The sequence below is a fragment of the Diabrotica undecimpunctata genome, chromosome 3, assembly GCF_040954645.1.
Source record: "Diabrotica undecimpunctata isolate CICGRU chromosome 3, icDiaUnde3, whole genome shotgun sequence".
Classification (NCBI taxonomy): Eukaryota; Metazoa; Arthropoda; class Insecta; order Coleoptera; family Chrysomelidae; genus Diabrotica; species Diabrotica undecimpunctata.
Genome location: NC_092805.1, coordinates 91,820,751 through 91,839,114, shown reverse-complemented (window position 1 = coordinate 91,839,114; position 18,364 = coordinate 91,820,751). Strand labels below are relative to the sequence as shown.

At 31.8% G+C, this 18,364-nt stretch overlaps 2 protein-coding genes across 2 annotated transcripts in view; both read left to right on the top strand.

Annotated features, from left to right (window-relative positions):
* Window positions 1–3,338: 3,338 nt before the first annotated feature.
* The window catches only part of BBS1 (Bardet-Biedl syndrome 1), a 72,098-nt gene continuing 57,072 nt past the window's right edge, over window positions 3,339–18,364 (top strand). The window contains exons 1-6 of the mRNA XM_072526291.1: window positions 3,339–3,415; window positions 3,802–4,058; window positions 10,660–10,867; window positions 15,130–15,343; window positions 15,535–15,777; window positions 15,832–16,060. Coding sequence (XP_072382392.1) covers window positions 3,405–3,415; window positions 3,802–4,058; window positions 10,660–10,867; window positions 15,130–15,343; window positions 15,535–15,777; window positions 15,832–16,060 — 1,162 coding nt within the window. The 5' untranslated portion in view covers window positions 3,339–3,404. The remainder of the gene's footprint in view (window positions 3,416–3,801; window positions 4,059–10,659; window positions 10,868–15,129; window positions 15,344–15,534; window positions 15,778–15,831; window positions 16,061–18,364) is intronic.
* The window catches only part of kel (kelch protein), a 32,630-nt gene continuing 31,434 nt past the window's right edge, over window positions 17,169–18,364 (top strand). The window contains exon 1 of the mRNA XM_072526290.1: window positions 17,169–17,896. Coding sequence (XP_072382391.1) covers window positions 17,598–17,896 — 299 coding nt within the window. The 5' untranslated portion in view covers window positions 17,169–17,597. The remainder of the gene's footprint in view (window positions 17,897–18,364) is intronic.

Below are 18,364 nucleotides of genomic sequence, written 5' to 3'. Positions count from 1 at the left end.
TCTGTCCCATAGTAACTTGCCATCAATTTTTTTAAGTGTTTTTATCTCTGCTGTTTCTAACATCCTTTTTGTCCTCTGTGTTAGGTCGTGTTTCTGCCGCGTATGTCATTATGGGTCTGATGACTGTTTTGCAAATTCTGCCTTCTGTTTCTTTCCCGATATTTTTATTGCTCCATATTGTTTCATTCAGGCAGCCTGCGGCTCTGTTTGCTCTATTCACTTGATCTTCCACTTCAGTTTTGAGCTTTCCGTAGCTAGATAATGTGATGCCTAGATATTTAAACTCCATCACTTGTTCTATTATCTGACTTTCCAACTTACATCTTTTCCAATTTACATCTTAATAAATTTGCTGTTGTAACTATGCATTTTGTCTTTTTTGGGGAAATTAACATATTAAATTTTTTGGCGATTATATTAAATTGGTGCAGCATACGTTATAAATCGTCTTCACTTTGAGAGAGTAGTATTACGTCGTCTGCACAACAGATTATTTTTAGTTATTTTCTCCCATTTGGTATCCTTTTTTAGTTCTTACTTTTTTTATTATTCATCCATAATCAGTTTGAACAATAGAGGACTCTCCCTGTCTTATACAATTGCTAGTTTCAATAGAGTCGGTTAGTTCTTCTTTCACTTTTACTTTTGTGTTGTTTTCGTAGATATTTTCGATTGTTTTGATTATTCCTAGAAATAATTTTTAATCTGAAACCGATGCGGCTCTGAGCGCTAAAATTCTGGATTAATTAGCTTTATTGCTCACCAGTGTATATTGGCAATACCTAAATAAAACAAAAGTATTAATTCTTATTTATTTATTTTTCCAACTATATCAGATTGGAAAAAAATTAATGTGAAGCGCTCGCTATGATAGATGCAAGATTGCTAGCACTTCAATAATTTTCGTAATAGGTATTTAGGACGGAATAGGCCGTCCTAAATATTACGAAATTATTAGAATCCTAAATATATATCCTAAATATTATAAATATATATTATATATATAATATATATATATATATATATATATATATATATATATATATATATATATATATATATATATATGTATATATATATATATATATATATACATATATATATTATATATATACATATACAAGCAGACACACATAGTAACACGATCCACGATCCTCCGCCATAACTGCCAATCTTCGGCCTCTTTCTTTTTTGAATGGACGGATATAAATAAGCAGAACAAATTCTTTGTTATATACATAGTTTATTCCCAATATACAGATTCTAAATAGTCACAGCAACGACGTTATTAGAGCGTCCTACGCTTCTTTCGAAATATTCTAATATTCTGTTTTGGGTAATTCCATAAATATGTTTATTTCATTCCATTTTCATTTTTTGTACCCATGTTTGTTATACCATGTATACAATATGGTGTAGGAGGTACAGTAATTGCGTTGTTTGAAAATTATTTAGAACATCGTAAACAAAAAGTGAGGTTTAAAGACCAATTGTCATCTGAAATGGATAGTAATACAGGTATTCCTCAAAGCAGTGTATTAGGCTTCCTTTTATTTATTCTGTACATTAACGATATCGATATTTTTGTAATTTGTTTTAGTGAAATTTTATTGTAGCTATTCAAAAGAGGAATACTATTTTAGATACGGAAATATTTGAAAATAAACAAACTGAATTTCAATGTGAAAAAAAGAAATGCAATGATTTTCACTACCAAACAAATATAGCTTGCTTGATACTGAGAGCATAAATTTAAATATTAATAGTGACTATTTCACTAGACTATTTTTAACTGATAAAACGTTATAGCAACGCCACGTTTCTTACTGACAAAACTCCTTCCTGTCCGTGATTTCTCAACGACAAAATTATAACAGATCCGTCACGAAGGTGTCTGGTAATTCTATTGTTGTCAGTGTGACAAACGTCATTGAGGCGTAATCAATTTTTTACAGATATAATGAATCCAGACGAAAAATCAAGGTTTGGATGCCACCCAGGTAAAGAAATCAAAAAATTGGTTCTATTTGGACCCAATTTTCGGAGTTCCTACGGTTGAGAAATTTTACACTTGAAAGATGTACTACCATAACGGAACTAGCAAAAATTCATGAAGATTATGCCTTTAACATGAAAAAAGGCAATGGCGAAGACTATAAATAGTCATTTGTAAAGTCAATGTGGAATACTACAGCAAAAATTGTACAAGAATTATATTTTACTGAGTACGGCATAAAAAGCGGTCGTTCTCACAGATATACCTTTCACATGTGCAAGATTGACCAGAGATACAAAGCGGACGCAGCTTCAAAGTGTTTAAGAAAAAAAAAACTCAGTTCAAAAGCATTATCAACCGAAGAACTATTAAAAATCATCCAAAGTTACGACGGGGAAACCCCCGACGAAGCACAAAATAAGTTTTTTGCCTTTGCTCATTTGAACTTGCTCGGAAAGGAAAATTGTACAAGAATAATATTTTACGGAGTACTGCATAAAAATCGACCTTTTCACAGATATATCATTCAAATGTGCAAGACTGGCAAGAGATACAACGCGGACGCAGCTTTAAAGAGTTCAAGAAAAAAGAAAACTCAGTTTTCCAAAGCTACGACGAGGAAACCCCCATGGAGCACAAAAAAGTTTTTTCGCCTTTGCTAATTTGAACTTGCTTGAAAATGGCAATGAGACCGTAAACTGCAAGATTCATTTTTTTTAGAAGGAAATTGATGTTATAGCAGAATTTACGGGCCGAATTGAATACAATCATTTCATATTTTTACATATTAGTTAATTCGTTCATCTTATATTTTGAAGCCGTCTATTGTAAACGCATCGTGCCGTAGCCAGTTAGCTTATTGTACATCTTTCGTTTACTCATTACTTCAGAATTCTGGAACCATGTACCAGCTTGAACGGGTCTAGATTCTGGGTACCATATGTTTTTACAGTCGCTCGATAATTTTCGAAAAATTGTTGCCGCCTGCGACCTAATGCCACGCATGCATATAAGATATGATTGTCTGTTTCAGGTCCTCGTTTCTGCAGCGTTTCCAAAGTGAATCCTGCTCTATATGCATACTGTTCCTGATTTATTGGACTTTCAACCAATACACTTTCCTCAATGTGCTTATCGAGCACGTTTTCTAACTTTCAGTATAAATGACTCAACAAATGACTTATCGGCCACGGGGACTTAGCTTTTTCTAGAAAAGTTTCTCTGTTTTAAGTAGGTAATAAAAAAGTCAATCACTGCCAATGTCACTATCTTCTCCCCAACCATTTGTTTCTTCAAAACAAGTGTTTAAATATCGATTTTTAAGCGGTTGGTAACTAGGCAACATTTTAAATTACAACAATTTAGATATAATTCGTTTAAAAGAGATTTTTACGAAGCTACAAAAACAATGAGTCGAAGGTAAGTTACCTTTTTTATCAAATTTGTTCTTAAGCTGCATTTAGTGTGGATTATGTGCCGAGATGTAAATTTATTATTCATAAATTGCTGTGACAAGACAAAATTACTTTGAAGTACAAAGTACATAACAGATACATAATCTATAAATAATTAGGGTATTAGGAAGAGGAAGATAACTTAATAAACAGAAACAACAACTTTGCTAATTTTGGTCGTTTTACTTCTAAAGATTATTTATTAATTAGTGCTGCCCTCTTTATATAGAAGCTATCTCCTTGTTGATAAATTATTATCTTTACACTAGATGACACTACATATTTGTTTAGAAACATTATCTTAAAATGTATTTCAATAAAATTTCCTTAAGTCTTTTATTTATTTATTAGTGAACTAAAAATCTCTCGGTGGCTGGAAGCATTTTACGAACAAAATTCGAATTTGACAACCCTTCCCGGAAACGCTGTTTTGGCAGATGTTAATGGAGATGGGAACTACAATTTGGTAATAACGGATATTAAACTGGATAAGAACAGGAGTCGAATGCGAGTGTATAAAGGCACTTCTTCAATTGATATTCCGTTACCAGATGTTCCGAGCTGCGTAATTTCATTTTATACGGATGAGTTGGAGCCTAGAATACCAGGTACGACAAATTTTAGTCACTTAAGTAATTAAGTCACTAAAGTAAAGTAAGCGAAGTAAAAATATTTATTACTCTTACGTATCTTACTATTATAGTGTAAAATGGTATACATTTAAAATGTTTATAAAAAATTAAGATTATCCAAATGGATTAAAATTTCAGAACGTCTTCGGTCTTATCAAACCAACGTCAGTAAAAACATCGTTAGCAATTAAAACTAGCCACTAAATAAGGTGTAATACATGTAAGGTGGATTACATATTAAATGTATTAAAATTAAAATCATAAATGAAAATGAATATTAATTTTAATATAAAATACATTTAATATCTAATTCAACGATTATTAGTCGTTTTTTTTTTTAGGTTAGACTATTATTACTCCTTATTTAGCGGCTTTATTTGCTAACGATCTTTTCAGTCATCATGGTCTAATACGGCCGAAAACATTATGAAATTTTTATCTGTTGGGACAAGTTGAATTTTTTATTTAAGTTTTTTTTTAGTTTTTTACTTTACTGTAAGTTTTCTAATAATATTGTTTTTTTCATTTCCTTTTGTTTTTCTACATATCTACAGATTATTTTCATCACGTGCCTAGCAAATTTTAGGAAGTATTCAGGTAAGACGCTCAAAAACGTATACATATACCCAAGTATATGCTTACATATAAGTGAAATACTGAATTTATCTACCTAATCTAATGAATAAAGATATAGACTACTAGGTCTTAAAATCATCATTAAAAAATAAGGCAGGCTCTTAAAATATTATTAAAAATACTTCACAACAGGCTATATAAAAAATGTGAAGAAAAAATTGGAAATACATAATTATTTTAAATTTCAAAACAGTATAAGAACCAAGGACGCCCTCTTCTTAAGAAAGAAAACAATATATATGTTAGTGTACTTTGTAGATTTCAAAATAGCGTTAAAAGCGTCATAAGATATTTCTGACAGCGATCGATAGTATTTGAGCACACAATAAAGATTTAAGAATAATACACCATTTTACTGGTAGCAAAACGCTAAAATTAAAATTAACAACTAAGTCTCTATCAGCATTACTATGAGAAGATGAGCAAAACAATGCTGTATGCTATGCTATTTAACCTGTATTTGGAAATACTATTTAAAACAATACTAAAAAGTCACTGGAATAAAAGTTAATGTCAATCAAGAAATATCAAAAAAGATGCGCAGATAGCATAACATTTATCGCAGACTCAGACTTTGAATTACAAATATCTTTTAAATCAGTTAAATGAATCTATTAAGAGTTCGGGATGAAGATAAACAAAAAAGGCAAAATAATGTTACTAAAGAATAAATAAAATATTCTGTTACTTCTAACGATAAGCGACGACAAATTCTAGAACAGGGTTTTATTGCAAGTACTTGAGCCGTTGAGCTTGATCGTAAACAAGAAATAAATGCCAGAGTTTTGTCAAGCCAAGGATAGTTTTATTAGATCGAAGGAGCATGTTTCTAATTTAGATCTCAATCTGAAGCTAAGATCAAAACGTTTGAGATATTATGTATGGTTAATATTACTTTATATAACCGAGACATGGCCTTTCGAAATTTGAGGACGAGCTTATATAAATTAGAAGCCTTAGATATATGTTCCAACGTTGGAAAATACGTAGACATCAAAAATGTTAGATGAAGAAGTTCTACAATGAATAAATGAAGATAGAGAACTCTAATGGAGAGGTCATTCAGAGATGGAAAAGTATGTCCCTTTCACGAATATTTTAATATATTTATAAGTCTCAGTACTATTTAAAACTATATTACACCTAATATTCTCTTCTTTTATCGTCTTATCATTTCTATTCTTTACAGAAATTTAAAATTTTGAGGCATTGTCGAAATTAAATTTAACCTGTCTTATTTTTTTTTAATGTTACTTATGATTCGAAATACAATATATATTGTGCCACATCTTAACATTCCGTACGCAGTCCCAATACCAACACCCAATGTGAACGTACATGTAAGGTTTATAGTTCTGTCCACTCTCCTTTAGGAATGGCCTATTGACTCCTCTCATAGATATTGACAACACACTGTTTGAATCCGAATCTGATATATCTTTTCTGAAGTTGAATTTGCTCTGAAAAGACTTAAAAAAAAAAGATAAACAAAATATAAGGTTTTTTTTATTATTTTATTATCCAGATTTAGCCATACGGCTCACACTCCCTATAAGGGGAACATTCGCTCATCCCAGATACCTACGGTATCAAAAGGATTGAGCTCTGTTGGGACTCTTTCCATGTTATCGAGTCCTAGGTGACTTGGTACGTCGGTGTATCTCCCAAAAATTTTCGCACGCATCTGGACGTCGAAAGTAGCACAGCTTTCTGCATAATCTTATATAGATGTTCATTTAGACCCAGCTTTTTTATGTTTTTTAGGAGGTTCTTTGGGATGACTCCAGTGGTAGAAAAAATAATAGGTATCGTCTGAGTACTTTCCATTCTCCATTGTCTCCTTATTTGTATTTCCAGATCTCTGTACTTGGCGATTTTTTATACTTAACTTAACTATACTTAACACAGCAGATTATTGTTGTTAGGTATCGCCACATCGATTAGTGTTGTTTGTCTTGTTAGTTTATTAACTAGCACGAGATCTGGTCTATTATGTGCTACAGTTTGGTCTGTGAGCACAGTGCGATCCCAGTATAGCTTGTAGTTGTCATTCTCAAGCATACTCTCAGGAACGTATTGATAATATGGGAGATGGTTTGTTTGTAGAAGTCCCAGTTTAAAAGCTATCTCTTGATGGAGGATCTTGCCTACTGAGTCATGCCGTTCCTTATATTCAGTTGCAGCAAATGCCTGGCAGCCCCCGGTAAGATGATGGATAGTTTCTTGGGCTTGACATCCATATCGGCATTTATCGTTTTGGACCTGAGGGTCTTTGACGATATATTTTAGGTAATTTTTGGTTGGTATAACCTGATCCTGAATGGCGAGTAATGAACCTTCTGTTTCAGGGAACATCTTTCCTGATGTCAGCCAATAGTTCGACGCTATATTGTCGACATAGTCTTGACTGACTTCATTCGGATGTCGCCAGTGCAGAGGTTTACCCATCCAGATGCGCATTTTTTCGTTCTTAGTAAGATGGTTTATGCGCATTTCTTGTTCCCTCAGTTTGATCGGTGTTGTATCATCTACTGCACAAATCGCGCGATGAAGAGTAGATGTCTCCGCCTGCACCTAAAAATAAGTTCGTAAATTAGTAATCTGTTTTTCTAATTGCTCGCTTATATCAATAAGTCCTCGTCCTCCTAAATACCGCGGTAATGTCGTTCTTTCTACTGCACTTCGAGGATGATGTTTTTGTGCCTTTGTGAGGTGTGTTCGTACTTTTCGCTGAAGGGTTTCTATATCCGTTTTGGTCCACTTAATAATCCCAAATGAGTAGCTAAGCGCGGAAAATGCGTAGGTGTTTAATGCCTTAAACAAATTTTTACTATTAAGATGTGAGCGGAGTAGCTGTTTTACTCTTCGTATGAACTCTGATGTTAATTCGATTTTCATTTGTTTATGGTCAATTTTCCGCGCTTGCTTTACTCGTAGATATTTATACATGTCATTTTCGCCCATAGCCTCGATGTTTTGGCCATTTTGCATATCGAGTCCTCCGGGCTGAACCTTTCCCTTGACTATATTTAGTACACGACATTTGTCTAACCCAAAGTGCATACTGATATTATTTGAAAACGTTTCTAGAGTTTTTAGCATTTGATCTAAGTGATTTCGAGTGGAAGCCATTAGTTTCAAATCATCCATATACAACAGATGATTAATCTTCGCCACTACAGTATTGTTGTTTTTAATGCTAAAACCTGAGTCAGTGGAATTCAATAGCTGGGATAATGGGTTCATCGCTAGACAGAACCACAATGGACTCAGCGAGTCTCCTTGAAATAGGCCGCGGTTAATTGGGATATTTTCCGTTTCGATATTGCTTTCACTAGGTATTTGGAGGTGAATTTTAGTTTTCCAATCTGTCATTACATGTCTTAAAAAGGCCACTATATTATCATCGACTTTATATATTCTTAATATATCTACCAGCCATTCATGCGGCACTGAGTCAAAGGCTTTCTTATAGCCAATAAAGGCAGTGAAGAGGTTCCTTTTTTTGGTGTATGCCTGGTTAGAAATGACTGAGTCGATAATAAGTTGTTCTTTGCAACCCATGGAACCCTTAGCGCATCCTTTCTGTTGAGGTTCTATGATATTGTTTAGTGCGCAGTGTTGGTAGATACGCTGGGCTACACAGGATGTGACCAATGTGTACAGAGTTGGAAGACACGTAATTGGCCGGTACTTGGTTGGATCTTGGGTATTATTTTGATCCTTCGGTATTAAATAAGTTGTTCCCTGAGTTAGGAATGATGGTATTTAGTGCGGATTAGAAATAACACGATTAATTAGTGTTGACAAGCACTCATGAGCACTCCAGAACTTCTTAAGCCAGAAGTTTTGAACTCCGTCTGGTCCAGGAGATTTCCAGTTATGAAGCTCTTTGATGATATTTGAGACTTCTTCTGTGGTGAAAGGTTCATAGACAGTTGTACGGTAGTGTTGACAGCTGTGCGCCGTATCTTCTATCCATCCAGCATTGGTGTTAAGAGCAGCTGGTGTGGAAAGATGATTTCCCCAAAACTCCTGAATTTCTTCTTGGCTTGGGTATGCTTTATTGGCACTTTCGACAGTGGAATTGAGTTTCCGATAGAACGCCTTCTCGGCATGCTCAAAAAGCGCATTGTCACATTTCCGGCTGTTACTAACTTTGTACCTCCTTAGTCGTCCTGAATAAACGGAGAGTTTTTGTTTTAATGTATCCAGGCACTGTTGGGCTATGTTGTTTTCTGGATCATATTGTGAGTGTCTTGCAGTGCTTAGCATTATTTGATCAACTTTTTTAATGACTTTTCTACTTGTTGTTCCTTGTATATATTCTGTCATTTGACCAATATTCCTACGAAATAATTTAATCTTGTTTAAAAGCCGTTTCTCCCAAAGTTATTTTATTTATTATTTTCGCATACTTAACAATTAACTACTAGAAATCGGTTCGCAAAGGGTTTTTGCGTGACGTATTGTGACATGCAAATTGTGGCTTCCTCATATCAGTTCTTTTGTCGTCTGTCTGTTTGCTTTGAAAATTGTAGAAAGCACAGATTTGGGCAATTTCCTGAATTAATTTCAAACGTAAGAAATCTCCGGATTTCTATTATTTTTACCATAAATTTTCTTTTAAAACAGTTCATCTTTAATCCTATCTCTCGTCACATTATCAGTAGCATTTAAGCGGCCTTGCAGTTCATTTAAATCATTACCCAATATAACTATTTCATCTGCGTATCTCATTTATTCCAAATCGATATATGATATTAGAACTGATCCTTAAAGGTAAAGTTTAAGACCGGGGGGTGTAGAAAGAAAACAGGTTTCTTTATTTAAAAACATTCGTGAATGAACTGAGATATCAAAAGCAGGACAGTTATTTCATCTAGTAGCAGATCGAGAAGCCTTCGCATTGGTGATCTCCAACGTTGGATAGCTCTGATATGGCACGTGAAGAAGTAGAATCTCATTTATTATGTATTTATGAGATTTCCATTAATTTTTACACTATATTCCAAGTTATGTAGAGCTTGTTTAAAGATGCTATCAGAATACAGATTAAACAACAGTGAACACAGTATGCAACCTTGTGTAACTCCCTTTAGGATCATACACTTCTCCATCATTTTTCCTTTTTTGTTTGGTTTATTAATTTCTATTTTCTTCTATATTATTCCCTATCATTTTTCGGTTGTCTTCATTCATTGTTGTTTTTTGTATTTGACGTTTTAGTATGTTTAGCAATATTTTTAAATATTATCTTTAAACGTATTCCAGATTTCTACAAAATTATTTTCATTTATTATTTTGCTCAATTGTATCCATGCTTTCCATGTATACAATCTTCTCCTTAATTCGTGTATCCACTCCTTGTTTACACCAGGCATTTGTGATTATCATGTCGTGTTCTTGGTCAAATTGGTATAATCTAACGCCTCGTTCGTTATTCTCTACTAGTCCATAGTCGCTCACACCACACCTACTAATCATGGCATTTGGTTTTCAAATAGCGTGATTAAGTAATAATTTATTCCTTGCTTTGCTCCATGTTAATTTTACTCAGGAAATTTAATTGGAGTCCCCTTGCCTTCTTCAGTGATTTTTCTTTCGCGTAAGGTTTAGTTTTTGAGGTGGGATATTCGAAAGATGTATTGGTACTTGGTAGAAAGCTTGGGTTGGGACAAGACCTCTCCTCCTGAGGAGGTATGAGATAGACATGGCTTTTTTACTCATTCTAATCATCCAATATGTTGTTGGTGTAATTATTTGTAGCATGTTGACTGTAGCGATAAGGCCAAATAAAGCAACATGGACAAAAAACTTTCGGGTCCTTGAATATATCCTACAATTCCTCTTATATTATTTTTATTATTTGGTCAAAAAAATTTGTAATTTTATTGTTGTAAGTTGATCATTCTAGAGATATTATTAAACTTTGCTTTAGCTGTTGCAGTTGCTTGTGGTTGCAGTTTGTTTATTCATAAAAACAATAAACCATTCTTTAAATTTCAATTACCTAGTTATCCAGGAGTGCCACAAGAAACCGATGCTTGGAAAAAACTGTTTGAAGCAAAAGCAGACTCGTCAGAAAAGCCGATAGAAGATTTATTAAAAGATTTATCTAATGTTCCGTTTAACTCTCTATCAAATAAGTAAGTATATTATTTTTTTTTTAATTTTAAAGCAAGTATTAAAACTCTTAGTTATATACAAAAATGCATGGTAAAAATTGAAAATTTCAACGTAAAAATATGTCCAAAACAATGGGATTTGTTAACTATCCATTTAAAAAGTTCAAGATATCTAGTAGGCAATCACAAAAATGACTTGATTATACTGAATATATTGTAAATTTATTGTTGTTTAATACATAAAGAAGAACTAAACAGGGGTTTAAAAGAAAGAAATTACGCTCATTTAAATAATAAAGAAATGATAATTGTGAAATTTATTGCTTGAAAACTGTTAATGTGCAAATCAGAAATTAAAAAAAAATCAGCAGAAAGGAGTTAAAAGAAAAACAAAAAAAAAAGAAACCTAAAATTATCTTACCATAAAATATAATGTACTTATATTATTTCCTCTTGAACTTGATAGCACAGCACCTCATTATAAATCAGAATATTTAGAATTAGAATAATAATTGGATATTATGAGAATCAGATAGCTGATACAATAGGTTCGAGGATTAATACAAAACGAAAACGAAGGATTTGCCGATTCAGTGCCAAGGAATTGGGTATAAATGTTTGGAAAATGAATTTTTATCATAAACTAAATTTATTATACTATTAGACCAATCAAGTTAGTAAAAAATAAGATTTTTTTTCGTCACAAATGTATAGACGAGTTTGACAGTTGAAATATGTAGTATAAGAAAAAAACACTCGTCTAGTGATTCATCAATTTTTTAGTGGAAATATTTTTAAATAAACAATTAAAACGTTAAACTCATTATTTTGCTCATAACTTTAAACTTTTCTATTTAGAGATTTGACATCAACAGCCAACTTTTCAAAAAAAAAAGATACACAAAATGAGATAGGCTAAATTAAAATCGGTTAATAAACAAAAAAATTAATGTTAAATAGACAACAAAATTTCTGTTTTTAAATACTGTGAATAACTTTTTTATTATTTATTAAAATTAATTTAAATATAACTGAACTTGACGATCTTATTGTGTTTGAATAGTGTGCAAAATATAGAATAGATCTGTTGAATAGTTTTTGCCAAATTTAATTTGTTTTTTTGAAAGATTTTTTGAAAAATTAGGTAATTTCTAAGACTGGTCCAGATAATTTGACTGAATAGATTTTAATCCGGGCCTTATTTTCATTGTTAATTCGTATACTAGTAACCTGTGAAAAAAAAGTTTAAAAAAAATTAAATTTATATAATTAATTAAATAATTATAATAATAAATGGCATATTTTAGCTTATAAACGTTTACAATATCTCCGTAGCGTTTAGTTTAAATTAAATGGCTAAAAAATATTTGCAAAACTGGTTAAAAACACACAACTTAAAGAAAAGGTTCTACAAGTATAAGGAACCCAGATAGCCCTTTTTTTATAATCACTGTTACCTTAATTAAGTATGAATAAACAAATATCACAGTTCAGTTATTATATCATATCGTGTTTATCATCATCATCTGAATCTGAAGTTATGTTGTTTGCTTTAATGATAATTGGTTTTAATAAGCATTCGTCAACTAAGAAATTTAAGTTCCATAACTCTTCGTCCTCTTTTATTGCATGATGTGTATATCTTTCCAATTTTCTTTCGATAAAGCTTCCTGTAAAAGTCTTTTCACACCTAATTTGAATGTACTGTTTTTTCTAGCTACGGCACCCTTTACTTGTGCCCATATTAGCGGTATAGGGTTAAGTTGACAATAATACGGTGGTAAACGAAGTAGTTATTTCGCAATATTTAGCTTTTTCATTGATTACATATTTTTTATATTTTTGTTTATGTTGTTGAACAATATTCATGAATTCCTTTTTAACCATCGTATTATCAAATGTGATCTCGTTTTCTTTTAACCGATTAAGTATCTTATGCTTTTTCCATGCCAAAGTTGGTAGTTGTTCAATTAAATGAGAACGGTAACTGGCATTATCCATTACTATGAAAGAATGTTGTGGTATGTTACTAACCATCTGAAAGAAATATTCTTCAAATACGTGTGCAGTCATTTCCTTATGGTAATCTTTGGTGGTTCTTGAAGTAAATTCTAATATGACCATTTATAAAGCTAGTTTCAGATCCAATACTAGTAACTATTAGTCTGCAACCATTTCCAACAGATGAGTTCAAACCAGAGAAATAATCTTCCATAAAAGCCTGTCGCGAATTGGTAATATTTTTATCAACTCAACATTTTGAAATAATGTACCTTTCGTTTAATCAGGTTTCATCCAAATAATAAATTGTTTTCCTTCTGTTCGGGACCTTGTAAACGGTTTTTAGATGTTCCCTTCTCCAAAAATCAGTATAATCTTTGTCAAAAAGTAAAGCTCTTTTGTTATATTTTTCCCACGAAAAACTATTTCCTTAAGACACTTTCACAATTTTGTTCTCCCAAAAACCGGTAATGCGTCATCTTCTGTAATACTATTCCAAATCTTATCGATGTTAGGTATTTTTTTATGTAAATAAAAAGAATAAACTTTACGACATATGGCAGTTTTAACGACGTCATCTGTTTCCATTACTGTCTTTCCGATGGGTTTTTTGGCTCGACATTTCCTTCAGCTTTCCATTCTTTTGCACATAAGTATCAAAACTCACTGACTTTAAATCAAGGACTTTCTCTATGAAGTAGGTATAATGATATACAATAGAGGATTCGTGCTATCATTCTCAAGAGGACAGAGTATAAAAGCTCTATAAAATACTTTGTACCTAAAATACCTTTTTTGGCATTAGAAAGTTAATAAAGAACTTAAACAAGTAATCAAATGACAGAAAAAGCTTAAATAACAAAACAATAGAGGGCGATGTGAAAATTTGTTCCTAATAATGAAAAAGACAATTTATACGTATATCAATACATTTTATCCAGCTATATTCCAATATCGTTATCATATCACTGTAATGTTTCTCTGAACGTGCTGCAAATTATTCATCCATGGGTGATTGATTAAAAGAAAAGCGTTGATTGGCAACAAAGGTTTTCGGTTTTGAGAATAGATGGAAGTACGAGTAAGCTGAATCTAAGAAATAGGTTGGATTTTTCAGCACTTTATAATGCTTAATTTCCGTATTATCAAGACACTTATTTGGTTAAGTTGATCTGACAGAAAAGAATTTTATTCTTCTTTCACAAATACTTAATTTCAGTTTCATTACAATTTGAAAATAGTATTCTCCAGTTATCGTTTCCTTTTTTTTAAGATAGATAGATAAACTGATAAATAAACTTATATTTGCTGTTTATTTGCTGGCTGGTTTCATATGCGTAGTAATAAATCCAGGTTACATCAATTGTACGCAAGGAATACATTGCAACCATCTTGCGTAAAGCTTTCAATGTTCAATCGGGAACCAACACTTTATTTTGATATACTTAGCATTAACAATTTTATGTTCCGGTATACTCAAAACTTACAAATTCATATCATGCACTGCGCTGATGATTTCTTTTGTGGTTGCAATTTTTTGGACTTACTTCACGAGGATCATCTCGTTGGCCACGTTTAAATTTTACGGTGGAAATTGAAGCTAAAGAATTGATATACAAATATAAAAGCTGAAAATAAACTTTGCTCGCTGTTAAACCTTTCTTTACTAAAAATCGTATCACTGCACGAGAACTTTTTCCATTTTGAACAATAGCACCCGAATTCCTTCAAACAACTGCTTACATCCAAGTGCCAGCTCTACTTGCTAATTTTACATGGCATCTACTAACTACATAATGTACCAACAGCAGGGAAAAAATCATGCTGGTAGTGCTGCAATCTCTGGACGCGGCCGAACTTAGCAGCCTTATCTTAATAAAAGATATATACCAAAGCTTCTTACCAATATTTATCCCAATATCCAATATATCTAGTTTACATTGCGTAAATAACTGCAACAATAGAGTATTTGGTTAACCCGTAAGATACCCGGTTTCAATACCTTCGGGGAAAATGTCTAAATGTTTATTGAAAATATCTAAAGATTCAGGTCGACTCAACCGAAATAAAAAAGTATGTTGGGTGAAACTAAGAGGCAATTTAACCCCTTTCTTTTATACCATAGCTTCAAGAAATAGTCAACTAGGCTGCCAAATATGCAGTGAATTATAGATCACTGTTGTACATAAATATAAATAATACTTTAGCAAATACCGACGCTCTTTGCAGTCTTGGTTGAATTAATAATTTATCGAAACTGCACTATTTGCTTTTATTTTTAGGTCTCAGGAAATTTTAACGACAAGCAAATCTAGAATTCCCGATATTATTAAAAAATCAAAGCTAAGTGATATAGTGATAAACTATCCTATTACTTGTATGAGTAGTTTGAAGAGGAATTCAAATGATAAGTATGAAGTTTCTTGTCCAGTTTTAGCCAATGAAGCTGGAAATGTTTACATTTTAGATCCTCAAACTTTTGTAATACTGCATCAGGTAATTTATTATCTGTCTTTTGTTTACAATGAAAATAACCACTTTAATTTTCTTCAATCTCTTGAAAAAATTTAAATAATGGTCGAGGATATATGTTGTTTTAAAATATATTTCTCCAATCCCCCAACTGTTATTTGAAATTAGTAAATTAGCCGTAACGTTTTAAAACTAATTAATTTAACTATATTTAGGCTAATGCAGATAGGTTAAAGGTAACTCCAGTTTCTATTAAAACAACAGGAACATTAGCAGTAGATTTCAGAATAATTGTAGCCTGCAGAGAAGGCCATTTATGTGTATTGAGAAGGAATTGGTTGGAAGGCAAAAATATCATTCAAATGAATACCAATATAGTCGATTTTATTATAACGCCAGAAGACAACTTTATCGTTGTGGCTACTACCGACAAAATGCTTAATTGTTTTACGAAAAGAGTAAGCATATTTAAACAATTATTTCTTGAAATTGTTATCTTTGATGTATTGTAGGGACAAAGGCTATGGACATTGAAGGTACCTCAAATCATTACCTGTCTATGTTTGGTTCAGATTGAACATATCCGTGTCAACTTATTTGGTGTTGGTTTGGATTCCGGGTTAATCCAATTGTATCAAGGACGTAAACTGATTGATCAAACTAACGTTTCCGATGCACCATCTGTAATATTGTTTGGTCCCCTTGGACAAGAAGAGCATGTCCTTTCCATTGTCACAAAAGGTAAAGAATATTTATATAAAACATAGATACTCATCTATAATTTTTTTGTTTAAAACACTGCTCGATGAGGAAAAACTATAACATCAATAGAAAACTGATTTTCACTGATAGAAGTGCACCGTATAAAATGAAATGTTTTCTACAATAACAATAATGGAAAAAGTAACGAAAATTTGATTTGAATGAAAGTAACGAAGTGAACCCAGTAATTAAAGTCCGTATTAGGAATATTATACATATATGAATGACGGGAAATGTTTTTATTTTTTTAATAAACCGTAAATCTGCCTTTGATTTTTTTCAATTTATTATTTGAAATTTCAAAATATAAACAACTAATTCAAGATTGTTCTGAAGCAATTTTCTTGTGGTATTGTAATGTTATCCATTGCCTTTAATGGAAATTGTTCACAACTTCAGTTGAAAAAAGGTGGTAAGTACAGTAGGCGGTGCTGTAAACTAGCGCGAAGCTTCATGTTTTCTGTATTTTTAAAATTTAAATAATATTTTTAAAATTAAATAAAGTAATTTTGTTATTCATATAATATTTTTATAGATTTTAATAAAATTCAAAAAAAAATTACATGTTGTATAAAGGACTCCTATTGTCTTGTACATGGACTCTTCCAACTGTTTGCTGCGACCGTTATTTCGTACAAAGCTATATTTAATACGTGCTGCTTTAGAAATCTATTTCAAAGTATAAATATAAAAGTTCAACTTAAAATGTTTTACTAATAACTTTTTTCGGTCAAAATTTAAAAGTCATCATAAGTGTCGTCGTTCAATTAATAACAATATTGAATCATGGTGTTTAAATTTTTATTCTTATAGACACTTCTCGTTTTATAATGATTTCATAAAATAACATGTCGGATTTTTACTATTATCAGTTCGATTATTGTTATAAAGTGTGACAAAAAAAGTTATTAGTAACGTAAAACATTTTAAGTTGAATTTTCATTTATTGTCTCTAGTTTGTTAGTTATTTTCATGCAGTATTTAAGGTAAACCTGCTTAGAATAAATATATGATGACTCGAAACGAATTGATGGAGAATAGTGAATCGATGTGAAGACCGCTATTTCCTGGAGCTATTTCCGTGACGCCGCCGCCGTCTCGTGACGCTCGCCTCAGCATTTTAAAATAGAGAAAAGTAATACAAAGCCAGTATAGAACAGTAAAATACGTTTGTTTTGACGTTTTGTAAAAGTATTTTCAACTGAAATTGTGGTTATTTCCCAATAAAGATAAAAAATAATTCATTTAAGGGTAATTTTAGAATTATTTGTACACGAATTAAACTAAAACCAGTATATCATATTTTGTAACATTTATCATTCTTATATTTAACAGTGAGAGAAACGTTCCAAATAATTTTAGTCTTCCACCTTTACTAAACAGTTTTAGTAATCAGCTGACTGACAGCTGTCTACTATCATTGACTTTTTGACCTTGGCTAAACGACTGTTACTGTTGTGTAAAACACGAACTATTTGTTTTGTTGTTGTGTATATGTGTATATTAAACTCCTAAAATGGAGCCAAATGTAAATCTTATGGAACGACAAGGAAGTTGTTTACTTCTACGATCTGCTAGTCAAAATTCCTTGGATGAAAGTTCCCAAAAACATATCTCCCAAATTCATCCTCATACAAAGGAAAGGCCACCCTACAGGAACCACCTGCACACTCAAAAGGCTTTCGATGTTATGAATGTTATGAGGAAGCAAAAGTTGCTATGCGATGTAGTTTTAGTAGCAGGTGATGCAGAGATAGCAGCACACAAAATGGTACTGGCTGCCTGCTCATCTTACTTCTATGCAATGTTTTCTAGGTAAGTCATATTTTACTTATTCATTCTCAGTTATTATATCTTCTAAATACACTGGTTAGTACAAGGTATTAAGACACTCTTGATAATATGATATTAGTCATTTTCCCCCATGCATCTAGGATACAAACATTTTTTAATTGATGTTACTCAACATATTATATCTGCTGTAATGATGGAATTTTATTGTTTGTATTCACTATTATGTATACCAAAATTGAGGAAACTTTTTATTCAGGAAAAAGTTACAGTTAAAAGGAACCACTCTTCAGATAGTTAATAGGTTGATAGATAAGATTTTCATAATTAGCTTTGATCATAAGAAATAATAAAACTTAATACTAAAATTAACTTTCAAACAATCGCAAATATAAGAAAGAAAAAACAAAAGTAGTGATTTGATAAAAAAATGCAGAAAATTATAATTTAAACAATATTAAACAAAGCAAGTAAGATTATTTCAGCACAGTT